Genomic DNA, 24,300 nt, shown 5'->3' on the forward strand with positions numbered 1-24,300 from the left:
TGTCTGTTACGGGACCTCTCTCCTCTGCCTGTGTGCTGGGCCTAAATATATGCCAATGGACTGTTGCAGTGGTGGCTGACGTGAAGCCTCATTCTCTGCTATGACATGCAGACTAATTCTCTGCTGACATGAAGCCAGATTGTCTGTTACGGGACCTCTCTCCTCTGCCTGGGTGCTGGGCCTAAACTTACGAAAATGGACTCTTACAGTGGTGGCTGACGTGAAGCCTGATTCTCTGCTATGACATGAAGACTGATTCTCTGCTGACATGAAGCCAGATCCTCTGTTACGGGACCTCTCTCCTCTGCCTGGGTGCTGGGCCTCAACTTATGAAAATGGACTCTTACAGTGGTGGGTGACGTGAAGCCTCATTCTCTGCTATGACATGCAAACTAATTCTCTGCTGACATGAAGCCAGATTGTCTGTTACGGGACCTCTCTCCTCTGCCTGGGTGCTGGGCCTAAATTTATGAAAATGGACTCTTACAGTGGTGGGTGACGTGAAGCCTGATTCTCTGCTATGATATGAAGACTGATTCTCTGCTGACATGAAGCCAGATTGTCTGTTACGAGACCTCTCTCCTCTGCCTGGGTGCTGAGCCTAAATTTATGACAATGGACTGTTGCAGTGGTGGGTGACGTGAAGCCTGATTCTCTGCTATGACATGCAGACTGATTCTCTACTGACATGAAGCCAGATTGTCTGTTACGGGACCTCTCTCCTCTGCCTGTGTGCTGGGCCTAAATATATGCCAATGGACTGTTGCAGTGGTGGCTGACGTGAAGCCTCATTCTCTGCTATGACATGCAGACTAATTCTCTGCTGACATGAAGCCAGATTGTCTGTTACGGGACCTCTCTCCTCTGCCTGTGTGCTGGGCCTAAATATATGCCAATGGACTGTTGCAGTGGTGGCTGACGTGAAGCCTCATTCTCTGCTATGACATGCAGACTGATTCTCTGCTGACATGAAGCCAGATTGTCTGTTACGGGACCTCTCTACTCTGCCTGGGTGCTGGGCCTAAATATATGCCAATGGACTGTTGCAGTGGTGGCTGACGTGAAGCCTCATTCTCTGCTATGACATGCAGACTAATTCTCTGCTGACATGAAGCCAGATTGTCTGTTACAGGACCTCTCTCCTCTGCCTGGGTGCTTGGCCTAAACTTATGAAAATGGACTGTTGCAGTGGTGGGTGACGTGAAGCCTGATTCTCTGCTATGACATGCAGACTGATTCTCTACTGACATGAAGCCAGATTGTCTGTTACGGGACCTCTCTCCTCTGCCTGTGTGCTGGGCCTAAATATATGCCAATGGACTGTTGCAGTGGTGGCTGACGTGAAGCCTCATTCTCTGCTATGACATGCAGACTAATTCTCTGCTGACATGAAGCCAGATTGTCTGTTACGGGACCTCTCTCCTCTGCCTGTGTGCTGGGCCTAAATATATGCCAATGGACTGTTGCAGTGGTGGCTGACGTGAAGCCTCATTCTCTGCTATGACATGCAGACTGATTCTCTGCTGACATGAAGCCAGATTGTCTGTTACGGGACCTCTCTACTCTGCCTGGGTGCTGGGCCTAAATATATGCCAATGGACTGTTGCAGTGGTGGCTGACGTGAAGCCTCATTCTCTGCTATGACATGCAGACTAATTCTCTGCTGACATGAAGCCAGATTGTCTGTTACAGGACCTCTCTCCTCTGCCTGGGTGCTTGGCCTAAACTTATGAAAATGGACTGTTGCAGTGGTGGGTGACGTGAAGCCTGATTCTCTGCTATGACATGCAGACTGATTCTCTACTGACATGAAGCCAGATTGTCTGTTACGGGACCTCTCTCCTCTGCCTGTGTGCTGGGCCTAAATATATGCCAATGGACTGTTGCAGTGGTGGCTGACGTGAAGCCTCATTCTCTGCTATGACATGCAGACTAATTCTCTGCTGACATGAAGCCAGATTGTCTGTTACGGGACCTCTCTCCTCTGCCTGTGTGCTGGGCCTAAATATATGCCAATAGACTGTTGCAGTGGTGGCTGACGTGAAGCCTCATTCTCTGCTATGACATGCAGACTGATTCTCTGCTGACATGAAGCCAGATTGTCTGTTACGGGACCTCTCTCCTCTGCCTGGGTGCTGGGCCTAAATATATGCCAATGGACTGTTGCAGTGGTGGGTGACGTGAAGCCTCATTCTCTGCTATGACATGCAGACTAATTCTCTGCTGACATGAAGCCAGATTGTCTGTTACGGGACCTCTCTCCTCTGCCTGTGTGCTGGGCCTAAATATATGCCAATGGACTGTTGCAGTGGTGGCTGACATGAAGCCTCATTCTCTGCTATGACATGCAGACTGATTCTCTGCTGACATGAAGCCAGATTGTCTGTTACGGGACCTCTCTCCTCTGCCTGGGTGCTGGGCCTAAATATATGCCAATGGACTGTTGCAGTGGTGGCTGACGTGAAGCCTCATTCTCTGCTATGACATGCAGACTAATTCTCTGCTGACATGAAGCCAGATTCTCTGTTCTTGGACCTCTCTCCTCTGCCTGGGTTCCGGGGCCTAAATATCTGAGAATGGACTGTTCCAGTGGTGGGTGACGGGAAGCCAGATTCTCTGCTATGGGACCTCTCTCCAATTGATTTTGGTAAATTTTTATTTATTTAATTTTTATTTTAATTCATTTCCCTATCCACATTTGTTTGCAAGGGATTTACCTACATGTTGCTGCCTTTTGCAGCCCTCTAGCCCTTTCCTGGGCTGTTTTACAGCCTTTTTAGTGCCGAAAAGTTCGGGTCCCCCTTGACTTCAATGGGGTTCGGGTTCGGGACGAAGTTCGGATCGGGTTCGGATCCCGAACCCGAACATTTTCGGGAAGTTCGGCCGAACTTCTCGAACCCGAACATCCAGGTGTTCGCTCAACTCTAACTGACAAGCCTAATGAAATTTTCTGTTGCCTTCAATAGTGCCACTTTTAAGAAGTCCCATTTCTCCTGGACTCCAATGAAACTGTTCCAATCTGATAGGGACTCGTATACCACTAATCTAATTTTAGAAAAGTCAGTTTTTCTAAAATCTAAACTTTTTGTTTTTGTGTGGTGTGACTCAGTCACTGTACTTATAGTAAACCACACTGACTGGTGATCGCTAGATCCCAAGCTTTCCCCTACAGTAATATCATATACCAAATTCCCATTTGTGAATACTAAATCTAAAATGGCCTCCTTCTGGGTTGGCTCCTCAACTACTTGCTGTAGAGATAATCCCAGTAGGGAATTTAGAATATCTGTACTCCTGGCAGAACTAGTTATTTTGGTTTTCCAGTTTACATCAGGAAGATTGAAGTCTCCCATAATGATAACTTCCCCTTTCAATGTCATTTTAGCTATTTCCTCAACTAGTAGATCATCTAATTCTTTGACTTGACTAGGTGGTCTATATATCACACCTACACAAGTTACCTTATGATTATCAAGCTGCAAGGTAACCCAAACTGACTCTAAATTGTTCTCGCTAACTTGTATCAAATTAGATTTTATGCTATCTTTCACATACAGGGCCACCCCTCCCCTCTTCTTGCCTTCTCTGTCTTTCCTGTATAGAGAGAACCCTGGTATTGTTATATCCCAGTCATTACTCCCCTTGAACCACATCTCAGTAACAGCCACTAGATCTATATTCTCAGATGTTATTATAGCCTCAAGTTCATTGATCTCATTCACTAAACTGCGAGCATTTGTAGACAAGAATCTGAGCTTGTCATTTCTTAACCTTTGTGCTACTGGCATCTTCCTGACTTACTGTCACATGTCACAGCTCCAGAAGCTCAGGAATAGAGAGCAGTAGAGACATATATGTTTTGGGTAAATAAAGACAAAAGCCAGTATTTATGTCAGAAAGCTTCAAGATCCCTATGGGATCCCTTTATATAGTCAATGAAGATGTGGCGGTTCACAGAATTATCTGGCTATGCCACATATGTCTCACTCCAGCAGGTGCTGGAACAGCCTGCTGGATTTCACAATGCAGAAGTGCACCTAGGGTTAGATAGCACATGAAAGTGGGAGCTGGTGGCTGCTGCTGGAGACATAGTCTGGCTTTATTCCTGCGAGTAACCAGCGGAGGTTGTTGCTACTTAAAAGAAGGGTACAACACCTTAGAGAATTGGTAGGGCAACAGAAAAGAAGCCAACTAGTTCATTCATTCTGAAAGCAGCCGGGGCCTGTAAAATAGAGAAGTCGGAAACAGAGACAACTCTGCAGCCTTTAAGTAAGGTAATGTAAAGCCCGGTCTCAATGTATTTATATATTTCCCGAAAGCATAACAGAGGAACAACACAATGCAGAGGTATGTTCACACTAGGTGAAAATGCTGCAATTTCCGTGCCACAGAATTTTTGTCAGTACATCTATAGTGTATTACAGCACCAGCAAAGTAGATGAAATGTTTACGAATTTTCATCCATATGCTGCAGAAAAAATCCACAGTGGAAACCTGTGGAGTTTTCTGCAAAATCCACAATGTAAATACCTCTGGGAAAAATCCACCCTATTTAGCATAGACTAAATCAAAATAATACAACATTGCAACTGTATAAGATATACAAATATGGACTAAACCAGACAAGTCCAGACATCATATCACTTAACAACTAAGTAGTGAACTGAGGTATGTAGTTCTGGCGCTGGATCTACTGCAGAACAGCTAATCGGCAGGGGAGCGAGTGTCAGATCCTGCCAATAATGTATTGATGGATTATCCTGAGGATAGTAAAATCCTGGACAAACTCTTTAACCCCTTAAGGGCTCAGCCCTATTTCACCTTAAGGACTTGGCCATTATTTGCAAATCTGACCAGTGTCCCTTTAAGTGCTCATAACTTTAAAACGCTTTGACTTACCCAGGCCGTTCTGAGATTGTTTTTTCGTCACATATTGTACTTCATGACACTGCTAAAATTGGGTCCAAAAAGTTAATTTTTTTTTCACAAAAAAATAAAATTTTTACCAAAATTTTTGAAAAATTAGCAAATTTCAAAGTTTCAGTTTCGCTACTTCTGTAATACATAGTAATACCCCCCAAAATTGTGATAAATTTACATTCCCCATATGTCTACTTCATGTTTGTAGCATTTTGGGAATGATATTTTATTTTTTGGGGATGTTACAAGGCTTAGAAATTTAGAAGCAAATTTAGAAATTTTTCTGAAATCTTCAAAATCCCACTTTTTATGGACCAGTTCAGGTTTGAAGTCATATTGTGAGGCTTAGATAATACAAACCTCCCAAAAATGACCCCATTCTAGAAAGACCTTTAGGTCTTCCACAAGAGTTAATGGCAGATGGAGAAACAATTTTAAAATTTCTATTTTTGGGAAAACTTTCCAATATAATCAATTTTTTCCAAGAGTAAAACAAGGGTTAACTGCCAAACAAAACTCTAAATGGGTTGCCCTGATTCTGTAGTTTGCAGAAACACTCCATATGTGGTCGTAAACTACTTTTTGGCCGAACGGGAGCACATAGAAGGAGGGGAACACCATATGGGTTTTGGAAGGCAGATTTTGCTGGACTGGTTTTGTTTATACCATGTCCCATTTGAAGCCCCCTGTTGCACCCCTAGAATAGAAATTTCAAAAAAGTGACTCCATCTAAGAAAGTACACCCCTTAAGGTATTCAAAACTGAGTTTACAAACTTTTTTTTAACCCTTTAGGTGTTCCACAAGAGTTAATGGCAGATGGAGAAACAATTTTGAAATTTCAATTTTTGGAAAAATTTTCCAATATAATCAATTTTTTCCAGGAGTAAAACAAGGGTTAACTGCAAAACAAAACTCAAAATGGGTTGCCCTGATTCTGTAGTTTTCAGAAACACCCCATATGTGGTCGTAAACTACTGTTTGGCAGAACGGGAGCACATAGAATGAGGGGAACACCATATGGCTTTTGGAAGGCAGATTTTGCTGGACTGGTTTTGTTTATACCATGTCCCATTTGAAGCCCCCTGTTGCACCCCTAGAATAGAAATTTCAAAAAAGTGACTCCATCTAAGAAAGTACACCCCTCAAGGTGTTCAGAACTGGGTTTACAAACTTTGTTAACCCTTTAGGTGTTCCACAAGAGTTAATGGCAGATGGAGAAACCATTTAGAAATTTCAATTTTTTGGAAAATTTTCCAATATATTCAATTTTTTCCAAGAGTAAAACAAGGGTTAACTGCCAAACAAAACTCTAAATGGGTTGCCCTGATTCTGTAGTTTGCAGAAACACCCCATATGTGGTGTAAACTACTGTTTGGCAGAACGGGAGCACATAGAAGGAGGGGAACACCATATGGGTTTTGGAAGGCAGATTTTGCTGGACTGGTTTTGTTTATACCATGTCCCATTTGAAGCCCCCTGTTGCACCCCATGAATAGAAATTTCAAAAAAAGTGACTCCATATAAGAAAGTACACCCCTCAAGGTATTCAAAACTGGGTTTACAAACTTTGTTAACCCTTTAGGTGTACCACAAGAGTTAATGGCAGATGGAGAAACCATTTTGAAATTTCTATTTTTTGGAAAATTTTCCAATATAATAAATTTTTTCCAGGAGTAAAACAAGGGTTAACTGGGAAACAAAACTCTAAATGGGTTGCCCTGATTCTGTAGTTTGCAGAAACACCCCATATGTGGTCGTAAACTACTGTTTGGCCGAACGGGAGCACATAGAAGGAGGGGAACACCATATGGGTTTTGGAAGGCAGATTTTGCTGGACTGGTTTTGTTTATACCATGTCCCATTTGAAGCCCTCTGTTGCACCCCTAGAATAGAAATTTCAAAAAAGTGACTCCATCTAAGAAAGTACACACCTCAAGGTATTCAAAACTGGGTTTACAAACTTTGTTAACCCTTTAGGTGTTCCACAGGAGTTAATGGCAGATGGAGAAACAATTTTGACATTTCTATTTTTTGGAAAATTTTCCATTTTAACCCTTCCTTTATTACTGGAAAAAGTGGGTTAACAGCCAAACAAAACTCAAAATGGGATGCCCTGATTCTGTAGTTTGCAGAAACACCCCATACGTGGTCGTAAACTACTATTTGGCTAAACAGCAGGACATAGGAGGGGAACGTCATATGGTTTTTGGAAGGCAGAATTTGATGGACTGGTTTATTTACACCATGTACCCTTTCAAGACCCCTGATGCACCCCTAGAATAGAAACTCCATAAAAGTGACCCCATCTGGTGGATCAAAGAAAGTTTTGTGTAAAAGTTCTTTTTTTTTTTTCCTAACTAACTTTTCCCTTCTTTCCCTTCCTAATGGTGCCTCTCCCTCACTGACCCTAACCTACCTGGGTGGCGATGGGTGCAGGAGGGTGATGGATTACTATTAGGGGGACGCAGGAGCTGGTGCTGAACGGTGCTGCATGGTCAGGGTGCTGGACAGGAAGAGGAGGGGAGAGAGTGGTGCAGGAAGTTTGACTCTCGTGCCTCTCTCCCCTGCACCAATCAGCACCCTGGACAGCAGTGTTCAGCACCAGGGCCAGCACCGCCTCTGCAAATCTTCACACTGCGATTGTTGGTGTGTAATCACGCCACTGATCGCAGTCTTTTTCCGGTTCATCGGGTCACAGGACACCCGAATGGACCGGAAACGCAGAAAACCGCAGGTCTGAATTGACCCCCCCCCCTGCTTTGTTACGGGATGCCGGCTGAATGATTTCAGCCGGCATCCTGTTCCAATTAACCCCCGCGGCGCCGGAATCGCGAATTAAAGCCATGACGTACCAGTACGTCATGGGTCCTTAAGGATTCGGGATCCATGCCGTACCGGTACGTCATGGGTCCCTAAGGGGTTAAATGGGACTTGTCCACGATGTTTCTATACTCAGGATAATCCATTAATACGTTATTGGTGGGGATTTGACACTCGTTCCTGTGCCGATTAGCTGTTCTGCAGTATGGCCAGTGCCAGAACTACATGCAGTGCCTTGCAAAAGTATTCAGCCCCCTTGACTTTTTTTGTATTTTGTTACATTACAGCCTTAAGTTCAATGTTTTTTTAATCTGAATTTTATGTGATGGATCAGAACACAAAAGTCTAAGTTGGTGAGGTAAAATGAGAAAAATATATAAATAAAACTATTGTTTAGAAATAGAAAACAAAAAATTGGCATGTGCGTATGTATTCACCCCCTTTGTTAGGTAGACCATAAAAAGCTCTGGTGCAACCAATTACCTTCAGAAGTCACATAATTAATGAAATGATGTCACCTGTGTGCAATCTAAGTGTCACATGATATGTCATTACATATACCCACCTTTTTTGAAAGGCCCCAAAGGCTGCAACACCTAAGCAAGAGGCATCACTAACCAAACATTGCCATGAAGACCAAGGAACTCTCCAAACAAGTAAGGGACAATGTTGTTGAGAAGTACAAGTCAGGGTTAGGTTATAAAAAAATATCCAAATCTTTGATGATGCCCAGGAGCACCATCAAATCTATCATAACTAAATGGAAAGAACATGGCACAACAGCAAACCTGCCAAGAGATGGCTGCCCACCAAAACTCACGGACCGGCAAGGAGGGCATTAATCCGAGAGGCAGCACAGAGACCTAAGAGGAGCTGCAGAGTTCCACAGTAGAGACTGGAGGATCTGTACATAGGACGACAATAAGGCGTACGCTCCATAGAGTTCGGCTTTATGGCAGAGTGGCCAGAAGAAAGCGATTACTTTCAACTAAAAACAAAAAGGCATGTTCTGAGTTTGCGAAAAGGCATGTGGGAGACTCCCAAAATGTATGGAGGAAGGTGCTCTGGTCTGATGTGACTAAAATTGAATTTTTCAGCCAAAGAAAACGCTATGTCTGGCTCAAACCCAACACATCACATGACCCAAAGAACACCATCCCCAGTGAAACATGGTGGTGGCAGCATCATGTTGGGGGGACTGGGAAACTGGTCAGAGTTGAGCGCAAACCATCCAACTTGAAGGAGCTGGAGCAGTTTTGCAAGGAGGAATGGGCAAAAATCCCAGTGGTAAGATGTGGCAGGCTTATAGAGACTTATCCAAAGCGACTTGGAGCTGTGATGGCCGCAAAAGGTGGCTCTACAAAGTATTGCCTTTAGGGGGATGAATAGTTATGCACATTGACTTTTTCTGTCATTTTGTCCTATTTGTTGTTTGCTTAACAATAAAAAAAAAAAAACATCTTCAAAGTTGTGGGCATGTTCTGTAAATGAAATTATGCAAATCCTCAAACAATCCATTTTAATTCCAGGTTGTGAGGCAACAAAATACTTAAAAAGTCAAGAGGGTGAATACTTTTGCAAGGCACTGTACCTCAGTTCACTACTTAGCTCTTAATTTAAAGGATTGACAGCAGTACTGCAGTGTCCATCTCCATCCACTATACAATGGATAGAGGCAGTGGCGTGCCCTGGGGGGTGCCAGAACAAAAGAAATAAGAGCTACCATTAATATAGATGGAAGCACTCATTGCTTTTCCCTTTATAAGATGCAGTGCATCTTATAAAAGGAATACTAGCAAGCGCTTCCATAATAAAAGCGCTCACTAGTCTGCATGAGAAGGGGGAGAGAAGCGCTTGATATCTGACTGGAGGTCTGGGGTGGTCTAATGGGGGGTCTGAAGATCTGACTGGGGGTCTGGAGGTCTAATAGGTCTGATCGGGGGTCTGGAGTGGTGTAATGGGGGGGTCTGGAGTGGTCTAATGGGGGGTCTGGAGGTCTAATGGGGGTCCAAAGCTTAAATAGGGGTTTGATTGGGGGTCTGGAGGTCTAATGGGGGTCTGATCGGGGGTCTGGACTGGTCTAATGGGGGGTCTGGAGTGGTCTAATGGGGGGTATGGAGGTCTAATGGGGGTCTAAAGGTCGAATAGGGGTCTGATTGGGGGTCTGGAGGTCTAATGGGGTCCTGATTGGGGGTCTGGAGGTCAGACTGGGGGGTCTGGAGGTCTTATGGAAGTCAGATATGGGGGTCTGGAATCTGGATGTCTAATGGGGGTCTGGAGGTCTAATGGCGGTCTGGAGGTCTGATATGGGGGTCTTGTCTGAGGTCTGATATGGGGGTCTGGTCTGGAGGTCTGATATAGGGGTCTACGTAAACGGAAGGCATACGGAGTACCTTTTGTTTTATTAGCGGATCCATTGAAGTGAATGGTTCCCTATACAGTCCGGGTGTCTGGGTGTTATGACGTCAACTCAGGCCTCGAAAATCTTCAAGCAAGATGGCGAAGGCCCACCCGCCACGAGCAAATCGATCAGGTAAGTAATGATTTTTTATTTTTATTTTTTTACACCGTGTTATGTACATGCGATGCAGCGATCATGTATGAATGCGGCATCTGAGGGATACAATGACGGGGAGTGGTGCAATCTCTGCTCCCTGTCAATGCACCCACTGCATAAAAAGAAATGTTCTTTGTGACTAAGTAATTTGTGTGCAAGAGGCCTTAAGCAAATCGAAGTCCACCAGCCAGCATGATGGCGTCATCTTGGCCGTGATGACGTCAACTCAAATCTTCAAGCAAGATGGCGGAGGCCCACCCGCCACGAGAAGCTAATTTTTTTTTGTAAAGTTCGGCGAAGCAGCCGAATCGAATTTTCCAATACTTTGCTTATCTCTACACATGATGTATTTTATTACACAAATGACCTTACCTTACACAGGACATGATAGAAAAAAATATGGTGACAAAATAGGTAATAGAAAACAATGGAATTATAGTCTTTGTTGTGCCATCAAATTCCTGCTGTCGTGATACTGACGTGAAATAAGATACCTAGTATAAAAAATAGATACATGTTATGTTATAGTTATTGTTTTAGTGAGGAAAAACAACCATTATGCTAACTACTGACTATAATATTTTTACTGAAAAATATACAGAAACATTTCCATGTTGGTTTAGATTTCGGCAACATGATGACTTTAGTCGCCAAAGGTGACAGTGTAGCGCTGCCTGCATTGTAAATAATGAAAGTGAATGGGTTACTGTTGTGACCCACCAGTTGCTAAAACTGCAACATGATAGTCATATTTCAAACCTGCTGGATTTTTGTGATTATTGTATTGGGGTTATTGAGGATATGGAGCAGGTTGGTTGGTGGCAATTCAGCACTTAGGTGATACTGGCCTAGTGGTTATTTAAGCAGTGTCTTAAATGATGATGGTAGCAGTCCACACTGCTCTCTGGAATCTCAAGGCTTTACTTGAGGGAAATTGGTTTGGTTCTCTCTGGAAAATTTGTATCAGGAGCAGGAGCTTAAGAAGTTTCCTCCTTTCCCCTCTGTCTCTGGACAGGACCAGCTCATTTCTACCAGGAGGAGAGGAACAGGGTGGTAAGCCCTGTTCTTTGCCAGCATTTGCCATCCCTTTCTTGCTGGTAGCTACAGCCAGAATCAAACAATGAGATACATAAAATACAACAATATAAACAATATACAAATTGTAGTACCCCTAGGTCTGGAATACTAGACTAGCTCCATCCTCTGTATGGTTTCCAGCACTGGCAGCTGCCCAAAAACAGCTAAATGTTGGGTTGCTGGCTGTTAGACCCCTACCATTCTGATATTGATGGCTTATTCTAAGGACAGGTTATCAATATCAAAGTACTGGAAAACCCCTTTAATGAGATTTACTTAGCTTCCATCGTGTTTCTATTTGTAGGGCAGGCAGAATAGCCAAGTATGCTATATTATTCTGACAATTAAAAAACTGCACCCTGGTGGTGTGAATAAAGCCTAAAATGTGTGATCTAAGATAAATATGGGGGTTCACACTGGATAATGAAGGAGGTTCTATATAGAAGAGGAGTCCTGAGTCAATGGATCCAAACTACTCTCCAAAAAAGTTAGGAGCAGTAAAAAGGGGTTTTCTGGGATTTTAATACTGATGACCTATCCCTAGGTTAAAGGCAGCATTTCTGGGCATAGACTGGCAGCAGCTTCTGTCACACATTAAAAAAAAGAGGATTAATGGGAGAGCTTTAAATCTACTTAGGGTAATTACACTGCAAAATGTATTTCTACAGGTAAAAAGTATATAAGGCTAGAATTAAACCTCATAAGGCTTTCAGTTACTGTAAAAAGTGCAATAAACAACAAAAGGGCATTTTAAAATACAAGTTGGAGAGGTCAGCCGTAGCCTTTGAAATTTACAAAGGGAAAAAAGAAATAGATTCTGCAAAAATACAAAATAAACGGCTGCTGACTAAAGAGAGCAAGAAAAAATAAATCCCCAAAATAAATGACTCTTAGGGTCCATTCACACATTCGCTAAATGGGTCCGCATCCATTGTGCAATTTTGCGGAGCGGGTGCGGACCCATTCATTTTCAATGGGACAGTGTGCGGTCCGCTACTGCACTTCTGTTCCGCGGCCCCACAAAAAAATACATGTCCTATTCTTGTCCACAATTGCGGAACATGTAGGACATGTATTTTTTTGTGGGGCCACGGAACGGAAGTGCGGTAGCGGACCGCACACTGTCCCATTAAAAATAAATGGGTCCGCACCCGCTCTGCAAAATGCGGAACGCACATGGCTGATGTCCGTGTTTTGCGGATCCGCTATTTGCAGTGACTGATAGCCGGACCCCTGCTGTATGCGCCGACATCGGTGAAAACACAGATGCCAGCGTATTAACCTTTGATGTGCTGCGATCCGCGCTGACCTCGGCACGTGCGATGTATGGGTGGAGGGAGAGAGCTTCCATCTGGTCCGAGCGCTGCTGTGATGGGGACTCGATGGCGGGGAAGGCAGCCCAATGCCTTCCTTAGGCATCATGGCTGTCTTCCATGTAACCCTGTGAGAGCCAGCCTCCTGGATCTCACAGGAAACAGGCTGTAAGTGTATTACACTGGTAATACACTTACAGCAAATGTATCACAATACAGAAGTATTGTAATGCATTGTAAAGGGGATCAGACCCCCAAAAGTTAAAGTCCCAGAGTAGGGCCAAAAATAAAGTGAAAAAAGTTAAAAAATATAAAGTTTCTCCCAAAAAATTAAGAGTTTCAAGTAAAAAAAAAGCGTATTTTTCCCAAAATAAAGTAAACATTTTTTTTTTTTTTAAGGGAAAAAAGAACAGTAGACATATTAGGTATCGCCGCGTCCGTATCGACCGGCTCTATAAAAGTATCACATGACCTAACCCCTCAAAGGAACACCGTCAAAAACATAAAATAAAAACTGTGCTAAAAAAAACATTTTTGGGTCACCTTACATGACTAAAAGTGCAACACCAAGCGATCAAAAAGGCATATGCTGACTTCCGGTTCCGGCGCCGCCATGTGAAGTCGCTTGGAAAGCGAGCTCCCCAGCTGTCTACCACAAAACGAGTCATATCGCCCGTGCGCCTTCTTCTCTGGTGTAGCGAGAGGGAACACAGGGTTGACCACGCTGCATGGACCAATACCTTGTAAGCATGGGCAAAAAACTAAAGAGCAAAGTGCTTTCATCGCCGCTGCAGGAGGACGTGATGCCTTCCAACATGGCGCCGGACTCAGGCGCAGCGGACTATGCTGTGGCCAAAACCCCGCCGGAGTGGCTAACCGATGGGAAGGAGGTAAAGAACCTTATGGCAGACTCCCTGATAAAATATATCGACTATAAAGCGCTTGCAGTGAAAGTCGCCGCTCACCTGGCTCCAGACCTGCGGGAAACCCTGGCCTCCTCCATCACCCATGTTATGCAGCAGCTGCAAGAAACTGTGCAACAGCACGATGCCATACTGGATGCGGCCGAGTCCAGAATACAGGTGATGGAAGACACTGCAGAATCTATCCTCTACAAAAGTCCTTACGGAAAATAAGAGACTTTGTGAGAAGATAGAGGACTTAGAAAATCACTCCAGGCGCAACAACTTGAGATTGGTGGGGCTGCAGGAGGCGATCCCGGTGGGAGAATTGTTGGCCATCTGTGAAAAAGAACTACCCGGTGCCCTGGGAATCTCGCGCCATTGCAAAGTAGAGCGCGCACATAGAGTGGGCCCGAACAACCGTGGTGATGACCGCCAGCCTGTCAGACCTAGACAGGTCATTATGCGCTTCCTGGATTACTCTGACAAGGAGGCCATCCTCAGAGCTTTTAAAGCGCGCAAAGGCCCTGTTATGCTGCGAGGGGCAAAAATATTGCTGTTTGGGGACTATTCTGCAGAAGTTTCTAAGAGGCGGAAAGCTTTTTCTCCGATCTGTATGCAGTTACACAACAGAAATGTCAAGTTCGCCCTGATTTACCCGGCTTCTCTTCGAATTTACCGCCCAGACGGCTCTTCCACGCTGTACCATTCTCCGGATGAAGCGTCCAACTCCATGGAGAGAAATACGTCACCTCCTCGGGGGCCGTCGAGGTCGCCGCAACATCGTGACTGGGGATCCAGTGGCCTTACAGACGGGCCGTCGATCACGGGAGCCCCCGAGCGACCCTTTGTGGACCGGGTCGATTCAAGCCAGCACCGCGTGTTCGATGAGCTTCCTGCTGTGACTGCTCGACATGCCTAACCGAGTGAGCCCAAGAGATATCACGTATTGCAGAGCACTAGAGTCGGTATGTTGTGGGGTCAGCCTTTCGGGTAAGGGAGGCCGGGGGCGACTTCGCTCCTGCGGGAATGTTAGTTGTTCCTCTAATCCCTGGGGCCCCGGTTTCCTGGACCCGGGAGGTGGATCCACCGACATAGTCTGCAGGGACGTATTTTTGTTCATTAGTTCTGTTCAGTTGATGACCTCCCTGAGAGAGATTATTTAGAGTGTTTAATCGCATGGGCCCGGAACTTTTAAGATCGCAATCTGCAAGAATTGGTATGTTGCTTGGGCCAGCCTTTTGGGCAAGGGAGGCTGGGGGCGATTTCGTTCCTGCAGGGACAGGAGTTTATATATCTGATTCCTGGGGCCCTGGTCTGCCGAACCCGAAAGGTAGTTCCGCTGGCATGGCATGTTGTGCCATATTATTAGCTATATACTCTGCTTGCTTTTCAACTGAAATTATAGTCCAATTTGTATGGTGGCTGGGGGGCGTAGTGGTCTTAATATCTTGATCGCTCGCTTCCTCATGGGGAAAAAACAGAAGTTTTAAAAACAACAACAGTGGCCTTTTGGGTCATTTACAGGGCTTAGAGCCCGAATGTTTTTTGTTAATTGTTGTATTTTTTGTTACTTTAAAGGGATTAAGGGTAACATTATTAATATACCTAACCATAGAATTTCTGCCTCTCCCCGCTTTCACCTGCGATTTATCGTCCAGTGGAAACCTCCATGAGAATAGTTTCCTGGAACGTTAAAGGGCTGCGCTCTCCTCAAAAGCGCAATAAAATGCTTCGGCACCTAAAAAACCTTTGCGCTGATATAGCCCTCTTACAGGAGACCCATTTGAAAGAGGAGGATTATGTCAGAATGAAGAAAGCGTGGGTGGGCAATGTAGTGGGTTCTGCGGCGGTCAACCGTAAAGCTGGAGTGATGATTTTATTGCATAAGAATTTGTCTTCTACTGTCCTGGACTGGTCATTTGATGGCGAGGGGAGATGGTGCACGGCGAGAATCTCGCTAGGGATAGATGAGTTTACGATCTAAAACGTTTACGCCCCTAATGGGGATAATAGGCACTTCTTTACTGATTTGGCTGGGTTGATAGCCAAGGACGCGTCAGCCAATAAACTGGTGGGGGGAGACCTCAATGCAGTAGCCTCCTCGAGGGAAGACAGGAAATCCTCACGGAAATCTGGTGAGCAACTTTCCACAACTGAAGGGGTCTTGGCAAAATTTATGGAGGATACGGCACTGATTGACTTCTGGCGACTTATGAACCCAGATAGTAGGGAATACACGTTTTACTCCAACCCTCATGACTCGTGGTCGCGAATTGACTACCTTCTTACTTCTGGTAATTTAACTAACAGAATCTTAGAAACCAGAATCCATGATCTAATCATATCCGATCACGCCCCCATCTCTATAGTTATAGCGGAACAGCAGCCCATGGGCTCCATTATTATATGTCGCTTTCCTTCATTCCCGTATCAAGATGAGAACTTCGCTGACCTTCTCTGGGGTTGGTATTGGGAATATAAGGGAGACAACAGCTCATATCAGGATTCACCGTCCATATACTGGGAAGCAGCAAAGATGGTGCTGAGGGGACGCATAATGGCTTACACGCAGGGGCTTAAGAAGAAGGTAGCGCTGGAACTGACGTCCCATAGTCAGCTACTCCGTTTGGCCTATACTGAGCATCTGACTAAGCCATCAGACCAAACTAGACTAAAATGGCGGGAAGCCAGGGAAAATTATGAGCTATGGTATGAGCGGAAGGTGAAGATGGACATGTCGAGCTCCACGGCTAAATTCTTTAGAGAGGGTAATAAGGCAGGTAGGCTCTTGGCGTCACTAGTGAAGAATTCTAGGCGGCAACACCACATAACGTCCATTGCTGATCCTTGGGGCGAGGTACATAAGAACCCAGAGAAAATAGTATCCGTCCTACGCGACTTCTATGCCAAGTTGTATGAGAACCTTGGCCCAACTGATCCTATGTCTGAGTTTTTTCTGAGATGCACCACTCTTCCATCGCCATCGCAGGCCCAGCTAGAAACCCTAAACACACCAATCACTGATTCGGAGGGCTATAAAAAACTCTAAACTACACAAAGCACCTGGCCCGGATGGGTATTCAAGAGAGTTCTATAAGTTGCTGGGAGGGGAAATAGCGGAACCCCTCACGAAAGTTTTCAATGGTATCCTCACGGGCTCTCCCTTATCATCGTCGGATAATGTAGCATATGTTAAATTAATTCCCAAGCCCGGAAGGGACGCCATGCTTCCTTCTTCATACCGTCCCATCTCACTAATCAATGTCGACCTGAAATTAGCAGTTAAAATAATGGCAGATAGACTTTCATTCGTAATGCCCGACCTGGTGTCTCCATCTCAGTCGGGATTCATTAAGAATAGAGCAGCAGTTACTAACATACAAAAAGTCCTCACAGTACTAGATGCAGTATGCTGGAAATCGGACAGATCTATGGCACCTTCTTTGGTTGCATTTGATGCAGAGAAGGCATTTGATAACGTGAGATGGGATTGGTTGGACAGGGTACTGGATGGGATGCAGATCCTTGGTCCTTTTAGAGTTTTCATTTCTGCATTATACAATGATCCCAAAGCTAGAATTTCGACGCCCGGTTTTCTATCAGCACCCTTCAACTTGGCCAAGGGAACACGACAGGGATGTCCCCTTTCACCGCTATTATTTAATTTAGCCCTGGAGCCTCTGATTAGATTACTAGAGGAGGGAGATATTTTTCAAGGTATAAAAATAGGGAACCAGGGGGTGAGGACGTCGCTTTTTGCTGACGATCTGCTTATCTTTCTAGCCGACCCGTTGGCAGACCTTGAGAAAGTGTTGTGACTCTTAACCTCATTCGGCCCGGTCTCAGACTTTAGAATAAACCAGGATAAATGTATGTTGCTCACATTAGGAGCTTCCTCGTCAAAGCTTAAATTGCCGGAGTCATGCAGCCAGATTATAGTAGCTGATGCGTATATCAAATACTTAGGTATTAAAATAGGGAGAACCCCTGAATCACTCTACACCAGAGGTTCTCAACCTAGGGGTCGCGACCCCTTTGGGGGTCGATCGGCCCTTTCCGGGGGGTCGCCTGAGGCTTCCTATTAGGGCTGCACGATTGTAGTGCTACATTACCCTACTTCGTGAGATTTCCCTACCTCCTGACTTCCCGTCGCACTGCTAATGACGTGAGGAGGCGTTCCTGAGTAACATAGAGAGATTGTTTCACACAGGAGAGATTGTTTCACACAGGAGTAACATACTTTACACGCAAAGACAGTTATGTGCGCAGTTTAGGACACATGAGGGGACACATAGGGCCATGAGAGGGACCAGCATAAGATGCTATATGTCTTATGCTGGCCCCCCTCATGGCCCTATGTGTCATAGCACACATCCCCTATAACAGCGTACTCCACAGATCCACCCCATAACAGTGCCATCCACAGGTCCCCCATAAGTCTCCTCCACAGATCCCCCATAACACTGTCCTCCACAGATCCCCCATAACAGCGTCCTCCACAGATCCCCCATATAACAGCGCCCTCCACAGATCCCCCACAACACAGCACCCTCCACAGATCCCCCACAACACAGCACCCTCCACAGATCCCCCACAACACAGCGCCAATTGCAGAACTACCTAACACCTTGTAATAGACTGGCATACATCCTGCATATCAGATATTTACATTACAATTCATAACAGTAGCAAAATTAGTTATGACGTAGCAAGGAAAAAAATGTAATGGTTGGGGGTCACCACAACATGAGGAACTGTGTTAAGGGGTCACGGCTTTAGATAGTTTGAGAACCACTGCTCTACACCCTGAACTATATCCCATTATTTAAAGCAATCAAAAAGGATTTGGAGAGATGGAAAAATTTGCCACTGACCTTAACGGGCAGAGGTCATCTCATCAAGATGATCTGCTTCCCGAAGCTCTTGTACCCTATGCAAACATTGCCACTACTCTTAAAACACTCTGACATCAAGGATATCCAGTCAATGTTCACATTATTCTTGTGGTTGGGGAAAAAACCCAGAGTGGCCCTGTGAAAGCTAATGTTACCCAGGTACCAGGGGGTTTGAATATCCCAAACATGCGGCTTTATAACCTTGCTTGTCTCTTCAGGCATTGCCTGGAATGGACACATAAGACTCACTTTTGCTCAGACCCTATTCTGGAGCAACAATTGTCAGCTAAATGGCCGCTGGTGAATCTACTCCACACTAGGAGGCAGGCACTCCCACCCCATCTAAAGCACTCACTGATACCGAGAGACACCATAGTTGCATGGAAGGAGGTACGCAAGTTAGCCAAGAGACCATTCCTGGCTTCCAGGAACATGGAACTCTGGAAGCACCCAGAATTCCCCCATGGGGCACAAAACCAAATGTTTAAGATCTGGAGAACCAGAGGAATTCACACATTTCTAGATACCGTATGCTCCACATTTCAGAAAAGAGATACCTGCCAATCCCAGAGTTGTGTGCCAAATTTGGCCTTGAAAATTCCCAGTTTTTGGCTTACCAACAAGTTATCCATTTTTGTAGGCAGAGACTGCTAGATGTATCTAGTGAATGCATAAATCAATCTTTGGCATTCTCATTAATACACATGGACGCTAGATACTCTATTTCACAAATATATCACATAATGAGGGAGTCAGTTGATAAGAAAGTAGAAGCCGGTCTTTTTTAAAAAATGGGGGAAATTACAGGTATCGTTGCCAGTGAAGGAGGTTTTGATGGGGTGGGCGAGAGTTTGTAAGGCAGTGCCCTGCGAAAAATGGAGGGAATCACATTTCCGCCTCATGCACTCAGCGAGATATGCATTTAATGTTTCAAGACAACCACCTAGGAAAGATTACCTGACAGCTTGCCCTAAATGCGGCACCGATCAGGCAGATTTGCTGCATTGTGTGTGGGAGTGTGCGGCTGTCCTGACCTTCTGGAAGGCAGTATCTAGTTGGGTTAGAGGCACATGTGGAGAAACTCTAGTCCACAGTCCTGAGACATTACTTTTTCACATATTTGATGATTCCTCCAAACCCAGGTTGATAGTCGATGTGGCCTTGTTGATATCTCTCCGTGGCCTTCTGAACAATTGGCTAAAACCGAATACCCCTCAAATTGGTGAGCTAATTTCCCAGATGTATAATTTTATGTACATAGACAAACTTGACACGGAACACCAGAAGGAGAAAAAAACGAAGTGTTTTTTCCGCAAATTGCAAACATTTATTGAACAGCATCTCCCTTGAGATATCAAGGAGCTGATGGCATCTTTCAGATATACGGAGTGGTACTCAAAGGCGTTATTAACTGGGAGCATAAGGAAACTAATTGTGGGTACTCAGGGGTCCTATCCAACATCATCATCCACATAAGATATACACGTTAGATTTTATAATATGGGAGGGGGGAAGTAGGAGCAGACATCCTTTGGGGAGGGGTGGGAGGGCTAGGGAGGGAGGGGTTGCTTTTACCTTTTTGTTTCTACATGTACTGCACTGATTATGCTACCTCAATGTATTTGCACTACGTTTTTTCCTTCTAATATACTCAAAACATGTAATGTATCTTTTCTTCACCTTTATGTGACATGCAAAGTAACTACCATGTAAGATGATGCATTATAAATAAAAAATATGTTTAAAAAAAAAGGCATATGCCCCTCAAAATAGTACAAATCTAACCGTCACCTCATCCCACAAAAAATTTGCCCCTACCTAAAACAATCGCCCCAAAAATTTAAAAAATGATGGCTCTCAGACTATGTAGACATGATAAACATGACAAGTTGACATGTTAGGTATTGCCGCATCCGTAACAACCTGCTCTTTAAAAATACCACATGATCTAACCCCTCAGGTGAACACAAAAAAAAAAAAAAACGGTGTAAAAAAAGTCATTTTTTGACACCATACATCACAAAAAGTGTAATAGCAAGCGATCAAAAAGTCATATGCACCCCAAAATAGTGCCAATTAAACTGTCATCTCATCCCACAAAAATGACACCCTACCTAAGACAATTGCCTAAAAACTAAAAAAAAAAAAACTTTGGCTCTCCAACTATGGAGACACTTTTATTGTTTTAAAAATGATATTATTGTGTAAAACTTAAATAAATTTACAATCAGTATACATAATAGGTTTCGCTGCGTCCGTAAGAACCTGCTGTATAAAAATATCACATGACCTAACCCCTCAGATGAACACATACAAAAATTTAAATAAAAAGTATCAAAAAATGTATTTTATGTCATCTTACATTACAAAAAGTGTAATAATAAGTGATCAAAAATACATACGTGCCCTATAATAGTATCAATCAAACCGTCATCTCATAGCGAAAAAAAATTTGCCCCTACATAAGACAGTCGCCCAAAAAGTAAAACGAACTATGGCTTTCAAAATATGGAGACACAAACGGTGCCAAAACAGCTATTTGCCTCACAAAAAGTGTACTATAGAGCAACTAAAAATCATATGTACCCTAAAATATTACCTACAAAACTGCCACCTTATACTGTAGTTTCCAAAATAGGGTCATTTTTTGAGTTTCTACTCTAGGGGTGCATCACTAACTAGGGATGCATCACTAACAAAAATATTGAGTTTTGTTAGTGGAAAAAAATTGATTCAAGTGGAAAATCTGCCAAAAAAGTGAAATTCAGAAATGTCATCTCTATTTTCCATGCACTCTTGTGGAACACCGAAAGGGTTAACAAAGTTTGCAAAATTAGTTTTGAATACCTTGAGGGGTGTAGTTTCCAAAATGGGGTAAATTTTGGGGTGGTTTCTATTATGTAAGCCTCACAAAGTGACTTCAGATCTGAACTGGCCCTTAAAAAGTGGGTTTGGGGTCTGAAAAATTTCAAGATTTGCTTCTAAACTTCTAAGCCTTCTAACGTCCCCAAAAAATAAAATGGCATTCACAAAATGATCCAAACATGAAGTAGACCTATGGGAAATGTAAATTAATAACTATTTTGGAGTTATTACTAATTATTATAGAAGTAGAGAAATAGAAATTTGGAAATTGAGTAATTTTTCCAAATTTTGGGTAATTTTTTTTAAATAAAAATTAAATATTTTGATTCAATTTTACCACTGTCATGAAGTACAATATGTGACGAGAAAACAATCTCAGAATGGCTTGGATAAGTAAAAGCGTTTTAAAGTTATTACCACATAAAGTGACACATGTCAGATTTGCAAAAAACGGCCTGGGCAGGAAGGTGAAAACTGGCCTGGGGTTGAAAGGGTTAATTCACACCCCTTTCCATCCACTGGATGAACTTCATGGACCTATGTCTTCTTTTTCAGCCATACTATGTACAGTAAACTACAATCAAAGTTCAAATACAAAAACAAAACTGTCTTTAGTTTTTCTAAGGGCTCTTTCACACCTGCGTTCTTTTCTTCCGGCATAGAGTTCCGTCGTCGGGGCTCTATGCCGGAAGAATCCTGATCAATTTTGAAGAATCCTGATCAATTTTATCCTAATGCATTCTGAATGGAGAGAAATCCGTTCAGGATGCATCAGGATGTCTTCAGTTCCGGACCGGAACGTTTTTTGGCCGGAGAAAATACCGCAGCATGGTGCAAAAATCCTGAACACTTGTCGCAAGGCCGCATCCGGAATTAATGCCCATTAAAAGGCATTGATCCGGCCTTAAGCTAAACGTTGTTTCGGTGCATTGCCGGATCCGACGTTTAGCTTTTTCTGAATGGTTACCATGGCTGTCGGGACGCTAAAGTCCTGGCAGCCATGGTAACGTGTAGCGGGGAGCGGGGGAGCAGCATACTTACCGTCCGTGCGGCTCCCGGGGCGCTCCAGAGTGATGTCAGAGCGCCACAGGCGCATGGATGACGTGATCGCATGGCACGTCATCCATGCGCATAGGGCGCTCTGACGTCATTCTGGAGCGCCCCGGGAGCCGCACGGACTGTAAGTATAATGTTCCCCCGCTCCCCACTACTACTATGGCAACCAGGACTTTAATAGCGTCCTGGCTGCCATAGTAACACTGAACGCATTTTGAAGACGGATCCGTCTTCAAATGCTTTCAGTTCACTTGCGTTTTTCCGGATCCGGTGTGTAATTCCGGCAAGTGGAGTATACGTCGGATCCGGACAACGCAAGTGTGAAAGAGGCCTAACCCAACACTTTTAGTAAAACCACAAAACAAAATAATAAATAATTGATGATACAGCACAAAGAAATTCAAATGGTGAGTAATTAACATAAAAACACACAGTTAATAGATTTTACTTCTAGGGGAGGATGTGATGACTTACAGAAGCATCATACAGCGGTACGGATAATAATAATTCTTATGTTTATGAACAGCGAAATTTTCATGATGACAAAAACATGTGTGTTCATTATTTGCCACAAAACATTACTGAACGTCTGAAACAGTCTTACCTTGATGTGATTGAGTTGTAAGGCATTCTTTGCAAAGAATTTGATTAAGTGGTTGATCCATTGCAGGCTGTTTTCTTTGTCGTGCTGACTGTCTTCTCTCAAATAATATACTAATTTGATTGCTTTGGCTTCTTTCACAGTACTGTCTGAATTCAGTGTCACTCCACCCAGGTATGTTCCTATGAACGCTCTATTTTGAAACATGGGGTAACTTATAGGTATTGTCTCTATCAGACTCACATTACCTTGTACTGCAGATAAGAGCGGATTTGCTGTAATACATTTTTGTCCCTGGACCTCTGCACATATTTGCTGAAATGCGAGCGTTGCATTAGCTGCAAGTCCTATCACTGTGAAGTTCTGCACCATCTCATCCAGCTGCACAAGCTCATTGAACGTGTTAACATTTATGACATTATCAGACGTGCTGACTGCTATGAGAGAGACAAAAGAACCTTCTGTGTACAGTCGCTGTGCAGAAAACTGCCCAGAGTCATTGGTGGGAAAACGTTTCATTACAAATTCTCGTTTTGTTTTAGCTGGACCTCCAATTGGTGTGAACTGATCCTCTATGTCGTTCGCTTTCCTCTCATGTAAAAAGTAAAAGCCGGCTCCCAACCCAGCAGATAAAACAAAAGGAATTATTAGGAACCACCAGGGGTACCTTCCCACCAGCTTACCAAGCTGACGGAAGCCAAGAGAGAGAGGTCTCTGTATACAATCTGTGTGACATCTGCCCATTGCCAGTGTTTTGTTACCTGCAAAGAACAGAGAAAAAGTTTGCACTGTTAATATAATACATGTAGCAAACATATAACAGCAAGCAAACCTGACATACATCAGTGGCAGCACTGGATGATGAATGGTCTCATTCTCCTTTAAGCGGTTACAAGGAAGAGGGAAGTGTATTATATCTGGATGAGATGGTTACTAATGATCAACATTTCACAGGTAACTGCATCCAAAGATGACGGTTAAATAGATGACAGGATCAGGTTAATGAACTACAATTGTTTGGTTTCAACTTTTATTTAATTTTTTCTGTTAGGTGTAGGGCAAAGTGCACGTGCCACACACACACACACACACACACACACGCTGAATAAAGTTTTCCCCGCACGCACACACACGCACACACACACTACCCTATGGCCCGCCGGATGTTCTTGGCCGAGGAGGCATACGCCCAGCATGCCTCCGAATCCGAGAGTCCCAGTAAGGATGAGGACGACCCCACTTTCCTCTTGTCATCCGCGTCCTCCTCCTCCTCATCTAGCGATGATGATG

General features: G+C 44.0%; 1 protein-coding gene across 4 annotated transcripts in view; it reads right to left on the reverse strand.

Moving 5' to 3' along the window:
- The window catches only part of PTCHD3 (patched domain containing 3), an 85,726-nt gene extending 61,794 nt beyond the window's left edge, over positions 1-23,932 (reverse strand). For all 4 annotated transcript variants that reach the window (XM_044294366.1, XM_044294363.1, XM_044294362.1 and 1 more), the window contains exons 1-3: positions 23,852-23,932; positions 23,014-23,771; positions 10,671-10,792 (exon numbers count right to left, since the gene is read on the reverse strand). In XM_044294366.1, the coding sequence (XP_044150301.1) occupies positions 10,671-10,792; positions 23,014-23,754 (863 nt within the window). In that variant the 5' untranslated portion in view covers positions 23,755-23,771; positions 23,852-23,932. The remainder of the gene's footprint in view (positions 1-10,670; positions 10,793-23,013; positions 23,772-23,851) is intronic.
- Positions 23,933-24,300: the final 368 nt, after the last annotated feature.

This window comes from Bufo gargarizans, chromosome 5 (genome assembly GCF_014858855.1).
Source record: "Bufo gargarizans isolate SCDJY-AF-19 chromosome 5, ASM1485885v1, whole genome shotgun sequence".
Lineage (NCBI taxonomy): Eukaryota > Metazoa > Chordata > Amphibia > Anura > Bufonidae > Bufo > Bufo gargarizans.